General features: G+C 49.3%; 2 protein-coding genes across 2 annotated transcripts; one reads left to right on the plus strand and one right to left on the minus strand.

Annotated features, from left to right (window-relative positions):
* The first annotated feature begins 1,698 nt into the window (after positions 1 to 1,698).
* On the plus strand, positions 1,699 to 5,964 carry LOC127307597 (uncharacterized). The gene is made up of 4 exons (XM_051338329.2): positions 1,699 to 1,974; positions 2,105 to 2,172; positions 2,311 to 4,385; positions 5,569 to 5,964. Exons 1-4 carry the CDS (start codon positions 1,866 to 1,868, stop codon positions 5,570 to 5,572), a joined length of 2,256 nt encoding a protein of 751 aa, XP_051194289.1. The 5' UTR covers positions 1,699 to 1,865; the 3' UTR covers positions 5,573 to 5,964.
* Positions 5,965 to 7,422: 1,458 nt separating this feature from the next.
* Positions 7,423 to 8,010, minus strand: LOC127307599 (histone H4). The gene has a single exon (XM_051338332.2). It carries the CDS (start codon positions 7,940 to 7,942, stop codon positions 7,631 to 7,633), a length of 312 nt encoding a protein of 103 aa, XP_051194292.1. The 5' UTR covers positions 7,943 to 8,010; the 3' UTR covers positions 7,423 to 7,630.
* Between the last annotated feature and the right edge of the window lie 245 nt (positions 8,011 to 8,255).

The raw sequence follows: 8,255 nt of genomic DNA on the forward strand, positions 1-8,255 counted from the left end.
AATCAGGGCATTACGACAAAGTACATAGACCGATTTGATCATGATAGGCAGCTCACAAGATCTAACATGGTAGCACAATAAGGAGAAGACAACCATCTAGCTACTGCTATGGACCCATAGTCCAGGGATGGACTACTCACACATCGATCCGGAGGCGATCATGGCGATGAAGAGACCTCTGGGAGATGATTCCCCTCTCCGGCAGGGTGCCAGAGGCGATCTCCTGAATCCCCCGAGATGGGATTGGCGGCGGCGGCGTCTCTGGAAGGTTTTCCGTATCGTGGCTCTCGGTACAGAGGGTTTCACGATGAAGGCTTTAAGTAGGCGGAAGGGCAGAGTCGGAGGCGTCACGAGGGGCCCACATGCTAGGGCCGCGCGGGCCCCCTCTAGGCCGCGCCGCCCTAGTGTGGCGGCGCCCCGTGGCCCCACTTCGTTTCTCCCTCGGTCTTCTGGAAGCTTCGTGGAAAAATAAGCCCCTGGGCGTTGATTTCGTCCAATTCCGAGAATATTTCCTTACTAGGATTTCTGAAACCAAAAACATCAGAAAACAGCAACTGGCTCTTCGGCATCTCGTCAATAGGTTAGTGCCGGAAAATGCATAATAATGACATATAATGTGTATAAAACATGTGAGTATCATCATAAAAGTAGCATGGAACATAAGAAATTATAGATACGTTTGAGACGTATCAAGCGCCGTTGCGGATGCCGTGGATGACACTCTCGAGGGTGCACCCCGGAATGCCCGAGAACAGGGCGCGCCCGTCCCTGTTCCAGCTGTTCGGCCCGTCGATGAGGCCGGTGGTGCTACGCGTCTCCACGTCGTACTTGGCCTTGAAGTACGTGGCCCACCAATCGTCGTTGTTCTTGGCCGCCCAGGTCGGATCCACCTACTCCTCGGCGTCGAGTTCAGCCCGCCGGGCCCTGATGGCGTCCTTCCAGCGCTCCGTGCCCGGCGTCGGCGGCGGCGGGACGCCAATGCCGTTCATGGCCATCTTCGAGCCTCCGTTGCTTGGCTGGCGCATGTCCGGCGGGACAGGATATCCCGCGTGGTACAGCGCCCACACCTCCTTCACGGTTAGGCTGCCGGGCCGAAGCCGTTCGCCGTGGCGATCTTGCGGGAGGACGAGGATGACATTGCTTGGAACGGCAAGGAGAAGATCTGGGGGCGGCGAGGAGAAGGTTTGGGAGCGGTGAGAGATTGGGACGAACCGCGGGGCCTCTTAATGTACAGCGGCGGCGACGGGTGGTTGCACGCAATAACGCCGGCGCGGACGGTCACGCGGCCATGCATGACGAGACGCGTCCCTGTATCGCCTGGGAAAACAGGGACGCCATTAACTTCGCTTGATCAAAGGTAGACGACGGGGTTTTAGGCTTTCGAGCCGCTGACGGGTCGGGCCCGCGTCACTTCGCCTCGCTTTTCGTTGTGTCCGGCGTGCCCGGAGCGTCCCCTGTGGGGCGGGGATAGACTCGGGCCGCCGGACACCGTATCGGATCATACCGGACAAAAATCAGCTTTGAGGGACGCGGCTGAGAATATTTTTTTATCCGGCGCACTCAAATCGCGCTTTGGGGAGGGGACGCGAACTGGAGATGCTTTGTGGTATAGTAGATTTGTGTAAATTATTCCGGCTAGGCATGTAGAGACTAGTCAGTTGCTGGTATAGTAGATTTGTGTAATTTATTCCGGCTAGGCATGTAGAGACTAGTCAGTTGCCCCTCCCCATTCCCCCCTCTCGTCTTCTTGGAGGGAAACCTGCCATTTCGGGAAAGAATCGAACGCCGCCACCGCCGCCTCGCTCCTCTCCCCGTCCGTCCGGGACCTCCGGGTAGGATAGGAAAGTAAAGGGAAGAAGAACCGGATGATGGCCGCCGGCGAGGAGGCCGCGACGGCCTTCGTGGAGACGAGCCTCGGCACCCGCATCGCCGTCTCCTTCCCCGCCCCCAACACCACCGTCGCCCACCTCAAGCGTACGTCCCCTCCCTCCCTTTCTTCCGTCCTCCTCCACTAAAACCGCAGCCTTTTCTGCCCCTACTCCGCGAATCCGGCCGCGCTGACAAAACCCTATTTCGCTTCCTCTCCCCTCCCGGGCTGGCTCAGGCATAGTGAGCGACGAGCACGCCGCGTCGTTCCCCCGCACCGTCCAAATCGCCGTCGAGTACTTCAAGGTACGTACGCACCTGCCTGCCTGCCTGCTGTTTCTTCAGTTCACCCATCCCTGTCGTAAAACCCCAACCTTTGTTGCGGTCAATCTGGCTGGCTGATCACATCGCTGCTTGGCTTGGTGTGTCAATTGCGTTGCGCAGGTCAGACGAAGGGGGTCCTGGTACCACCTCGCCGACTCCGTGCCGGTCCGGGCCGCCTTCCACGGCGTCAGGGGGGCATGGCACCTCCACGCGCACGTCCTGCCTCACTCTGCCGCTGCTGCTGCTCACTCTGAATGCAATGTACACATGCTGCATCATGTGCTCTGCTCCCACCAAAATGCCATCGGTGACGCGGCGGTGGCCGCTCAAGGATCCGACGCTCCGGCGACGGACCAGCAGGATGGACACGGTCACCCTGGGGACGCTCATCAAGATGGCTATAGTCCTGTGACGGGGCAACAGTTGGCAGGTGTGACCGAGGCACTGAGAGGGAGGAAACGTTTCAGGGTGAAAGAAGATGGAGACCGTGGTCAGAGTGTCCTTGCTGGCTGTGATGGCGGTTCTCTCGCCGCCCTTGTTTACTCCGTCAGACAAGATGGTCAGAATGAGTGCACACATAATTCAACGTCGAAAAGGATTTGCGCGGCGCGAGAGGATGGACTTTTGGATGAAGTGGGTGCCAATACTGTAGGTAGCGGTGGCGACGTCGCTGCTCGCTCAAAGATGCTTGAAGATGAAGGTGCTTTGGGCGAATCGTGTTGCCACGATGAAGGAATGGAGAAGGAAGAGGATGCGGTGTCGGTTAGACCATCAGACCTGGCTGAACCACCAGCAGAGCTGCGTGATCATGAGGCCAAGTCCATGACAAATGATGAAGAGCCAAAACTCTGCTTCTCGGTGAAACAACCAGTTGAGTTGCATGATCATGTGGCCAAGTCCACAACAAGTGATGAAGAGCCAAAACTCTGCTTCTCGGCGAAACAACCAGTTGAGCTGCATGATCATGAGGCCAAGTCCATAACAAATGATGAAGAGACAAAACTCTGCTTCTCGGTGAACGAGAATTACTTCTCTGCAGCCACAGAAAAACTTGCTGATGAAGGGATGACACAAGAGAAAGTTGTTGAGCAACAAGATCACCTTGACATCTCAGGCGCTGAAGTAGTACTACAGAACTGTAACTCCAAAGATACCTCAACGATTCATTCTGAGCATGTATCTGATTGTCATCAAAATGATGGGTCATCAAGGAGCTTCTGCAAGAGTTCAAACCGTGAAATGCTGACTGATCAGGTTGCTGACCGTGACCGTGTTTGCTCGGACGTTGAAAGGGCACCCCAGGAGAAGGAAAATGATCATACAAGTGACCCCTTGCTGCATGATTTGGATGATTGTGCGCATAGTTTAGGCGAAAAGCCAATCTGTGGCCAGAAGGAGCCATCGATAGCTGAGGGATGCAATAGCGCAAGCAGCAAGAAAGGAAAAGATCTCCCGCCTTGTTCTGAGACATTCAAAGAAGTTAATTCTTCAGAAAAAGAAGCGATGGCAAACAAAGTAAAGGGAAAGGAACCATGGACAGCCAATGCATGCAACGGCGAAAGCAGCAGCAAAGGAAGATATCGGTCACCACGTGCTGGGTCCATGGAATACGGCAAATCTTCAGGAAACGAAGAGATGGCACAGAAAGTTAAGGAAAAGGAAATATGGACAGCCAAGGCGTGCAACGGTGAGAGAAGCAGGAACAAAGGAACTGATCATCCACCTTGTGCTGGGTCCATGAGAGAAGGCAATTTTTCAGAAAAAGAAGGGGTGACACATGGGGAGAATCAGAGCACAAGAACAGTCACATTGGTCGATGTGGATGGAACCAAATGGGAAGTGAAACTAGACGACTCTTTCGAACTTGGTCCGCCAGAAAGAAGCAGTTTTTCCTGGTCAGAAAAGGAAGATGCTGAAGAAACCCATAGCGGCTCGGCGAAACCACATCAGAATGCTGAAGAATGTCCAGAGGGTGCACCTGAAAATGGAGTAACTAGGGTACCGACCGAGAGGAGCGATCTTTCACGACATGGTTCCTTCAAGACCCCGACGCCCACTGGTCCAACAGAATCAAAGCACGCAGGGAGCACATCAGCTAATGGCGATGAACAGGGGGCATGGGAGAGAAGAAGGCGACCGAGGGCTGTAGTTCAGAAAATACCGAATAGCAGGGCAGCGGAGATGTATGGCTACAGGTAAATCTTCAGTTTATAGAGACCCGTCTTGCTTACTGTTAACATTTCTTCACTGGATTACTTGAATGTGCCATATGTTTGAAATCTAAATGTTATATTTTGTGTTCTTGCGTTTGTGGATCTTTCATTTGTATATTGTTGTGATGTGTAGCAAAATTTGGGCCTTGTCTGTGTTGAAAAAAGCAGTTACGGTTCTTACCTGAACTTGAACTTGCTTAGTGATTGGATCAATTATCATAGAATTCTCTAGATTCTGTTCTTATATGTGCCGCAAATATCGATTTGGTAATCAATCTGGAAATGCTACGATGTTGGTAAATTAAAATACTCCTTCCAAATAGACTACATGGCTTACAAAAAATATCATTTTATTGTCAATATCAAGAGTAGAGTCATTGCTGTATTTTCCAACGTCAGATCCCATCACTAGTACTGGAGTTATCTTGAAAAACAAGATGATCTTTGAGGTAAAGACAAAAGGTTTGACTAGTGATTTTCGAGACCCATGTTGCTAGTTACCATTTCTTCACTGGATGTATTTCTGCACCCGCTGTTGAACTGAGAAATGAGCATCATGTTCTAAAAAGTTATTCCGAGAAGCGCTCAGATTGGTTTCCTCCACTTGAAAACGAAAACAGAGTATGTATGCTTTGGATTATGTAGATGGTATTGCAAAAATAAGTGTTTTGGAATTTGATACTGTCCCGTTTACGGGTGATAATTGTTAGAACTGAGACAGCTTACATGTTAGTATATGGCATATATGATTTTCTGTAATTTTGCGAATAGTTTGATCAGGCATACCTTAAAAGTAAGATACTAGGTAGATTAATAGGTTAAATTTTGAACTTTTCTTGGTAATACCTCAAGTGCTTGTAAATAACAGTAGTGGTCAAAGATACCAGGTAGTATGGCATATTGAGTAGTACATTGAATTTTGAGCATTTTCTATAATGCCATCACAGCTATTACCAGATACGATTGCTTCTTGAATTTTGGTTTCATGTCTGAATGTGAGAACCAACATAGAATAGATCTGCCTGGCAAGCAAGAGAAACTGAGTAGCACAACCTATCAAATCAGATACCATAAGATGGTGACTGCGTGTAAAGAAAATAAGATTCTCCTTGTGTATGCTTTGCTTGAATCACGATGTTGCTGAAAATATTTTGCTCTGTTGCAGGTGAAAACCCGGAAAAGAATGAAGAATGGCACATTTTGGCATGGAGGGAGCAGCATGAGATGGAAAAATAAATATGCAGGAGGATCTTGCATTTTGCCTTGGAAACCAGCTAACTTAACCTGAATGGCCATGGACGTTTTCGATTTGCTGTTATTCTCTTCCAATTTTATGCACTTATCAAGAATGCAATGTTGACTGGTGTACTGAATGTGCGATGCTTTATTTGTCCCATCGAACCTAAAGCTAAAAAATGCTTAGAAAAACAGTGGGCGGCATCTGTTTTGTGTGGCACATGATCGCCTAAGTCAAGCATTGTCATTGGCAATCACCTAAGGTGCTTCGACCTCACTAGTTGTTCATCTGGTGCAGGTCTCAATCAAAAATATTCCGTTCCAATGGTGTGATGGACTCCTATATATTGTAGCCAGTTACTCTCCTTTTTTCTTTTATTAGACGTGATGTGGTCAATTAGATGATCTAATGGCATGCATGGCCATTAAAATCAATTTGCCTGAATCATATCAATATTTTGAGGTACTACTACTGAGTTCAAATCAATTTGCGATCCCTGGCCGCCTCTCGAGTTTTTTTTATCGAAGAACACTGTCCATAATTTTGGGAACTAGTACTAAGTCTACTATGATCAGGGTGTTTTTTCGGGCATAGTATTAAGTCTACTGTAATTTTGAAAGGTGCTTGCTACCAAGTACCAACAAAATCAAGATGTTGATGGAAAGCAAGGACTGCAGGAAATTGCAACAGGTGCAAACCCAGCAGTGGTTGCCATTGCTTGTTAATCCATGTACGGAGAACAGCTTATACAGGTACGGAGAACAGCTTATACAGGGACAGGGTGCAGAGAGCTGCTGTGGTTGAAGGCAATCGAGATGCTGCTAGTTCAATTCAGTTATGCTTTGTACGTTGCAGAAAGTTCAAGTCTGAGGCAATTCAGGATTCTATTAGAAGAGGGTTTTTCGGTCCTTTGGCAACCAAGGACAATGGTTTGTAGCCGTTCACTAGCGTTGTTTCTGTGTGCTATCTTGGCTACACCTATCTGTTTGCTTAGATGATTAGCCTAGATGAATTTCTTCCTTTGTGATGACAGCTTCTAGATATGATTACTGCTCCCTGGGTACTGTATGTCTTCACGGCAAATCTAATGCTCTTGTGCTGTTAATCCTGGAACAAGGTGTTTATGATGAAGAATGTAATAGTCTGACTGACTCAGGTTCTAGCAATAGCAACCTTTGATCTGACAATAGATACTTTTCTGTTGCCTACCTAGTTAAATGATGTAGTGTTGTTCACTGAAATAAGGTTGTTGTTCCTGTAAGAAAAAGGAGCTGTCCTGTGGTGAGTGGGAATATGTGGGATACAACATTACAGTGGCATATTATGCAAAGGTCTCTAGAACTTGCAGATGTATATGGCATGCCAAACATTATCTACAATCAAGTGTATTACTCTCAGGTAAGTAGAGCATTGTTCATCCTGCAGAAGGTGTTGAGATACCAAGTTCAGTAACACATTCAAACATACCTAAAATTGTTCTCAAGTTATGAGTCTGTAAGAAGTAATAACAGCAGTGAAATGAAGGCAATTTACGATTTTGGTACATGTGCATGACAGCTAGTGACACAACACAACAACTGAACTGAATCTGTAGAGCAGATAGTTGCAATTCAATCTGTAGTTACATTCAACGCTAGCTTCAAACTCTATTGTGACAACCAAAGTCCAACACGATTCAGATAACAACCTAGAAAGCAACGATCTAAAGTTAAGAGGACTGAAAACAAGCATCATACTAGTTGAGATAAGCAATTGACAGCAAACGTTTCTGCACACGCAAAATGCAAAGACACCAAATCAGTTGATTGATTCATCCATCCATATGCAACAACTTCCATCACAAACTACAGGCACGCAACCAAACACCAGACAAGACAAGACCACAGCAGCGAGATACTGCACCTACTCAACAAGAAAGAACAGAGGATGAACCCTAAACAGAGGCTAGCTTCTAATCAGATCCCGCGAGCGACGGATCCCGCGAGGGCGCCTAACCGCCGAAGCCGTAGAGGGTGCGTCCCTGGCGCTTGAGCGCGTAGACGACGTCCATGGCGGTGACGGTCTTGCGGCGGGCGTGCTCGGTGTAGGTGACGGCGTCGCGGATGACGTTCTCGAGGAAGATCTTGAGGACGCCGCGGGTCTCCTCGTAGATGAGCCCGGAGATGCGCTTCACGCCGCCGCGGCGAGCAAGGCGCCGGATCGCCGGCTTGGTGATGCCCTGGATGTTGTCGCGGAGGACCTTGCGGTGGCGCTTGGCGCCGCCCTTCCCGAGCCCCTTGCCTCCCTTGCCGCGGCCGGACATGGCTGACGGTGAGTGTTTGGCTGCAGGTGAGTTGAGAGGAATTGGGGAATTTTGATGCGATGGAGAAGGAGTGGTGAGGGGTTGGGTATTTATGGTGGAGAGGGGCTTGGGGGATGCTGGATTCCCCGGCCTGTGATTCGTCGAGAGGGTGAAGGCGCGGATCGGTGACGTGGCTGGGAGGAGAGGGGAAAGGGGGTGGCTTGTGAAGCGTTGGATCGGGATGGAGGGCTGCTGTGCGTTTGATCTGAGAGGTGCGGATCGATGACATGGCGGGTGATGGTTGATCACCTGAGCCTGCTCTTTCTCAGCTAAG

The sequence above is a fragment of the Lolium perenne genome, chromosome 6 (genome assembly GCF_019359855.2).
Source record: "Lolium perenne isolate Kyuss_39 chromosome 6, Kyuss_2.0, whole genome shotgun sequence".
In the NCBI taxonomy this organism is placed as follows: Eukaryota; Viridiplantae; Streptophyta; class Magnoliopsida; order Poales; family Poaceae; genus Lolium; species Lolium perenne.

Excerpts from the sequence above, each read along its gene's own strand:
- LOC127307599 (XM_051338332.2), bottom strand. The coding sequence starts at position 7,942 with ATGTCCGGCCGCGGCAAGGGAGGCAAGGGGCTCGGGAAGGGCGGCGCC.
- LOC127307597 (XM_051338329.2), top strand. The coding sequence starts at position 1,866 with ATGATGGCCGCCGGCGAGGAGGCCGCGACGGCCTTCGTGGAGACGAGC. Across the intron at positions 1,975-2,104 it reads CACCGTCGCCCACCTCAAGC|GCATAGTGAGCGACGAGCAC; the intron begins GTACGTCCCCTC and ends GGGCTGGCTCAG. Across the intron at positions 2,173-2,310 it reads TCGCCGTCGAGTACTTCAAG|GTCAGACGAAGGGGGTCCTG; the intron begins GTACGTACGCAC and ends TGCGTTGCGCAG.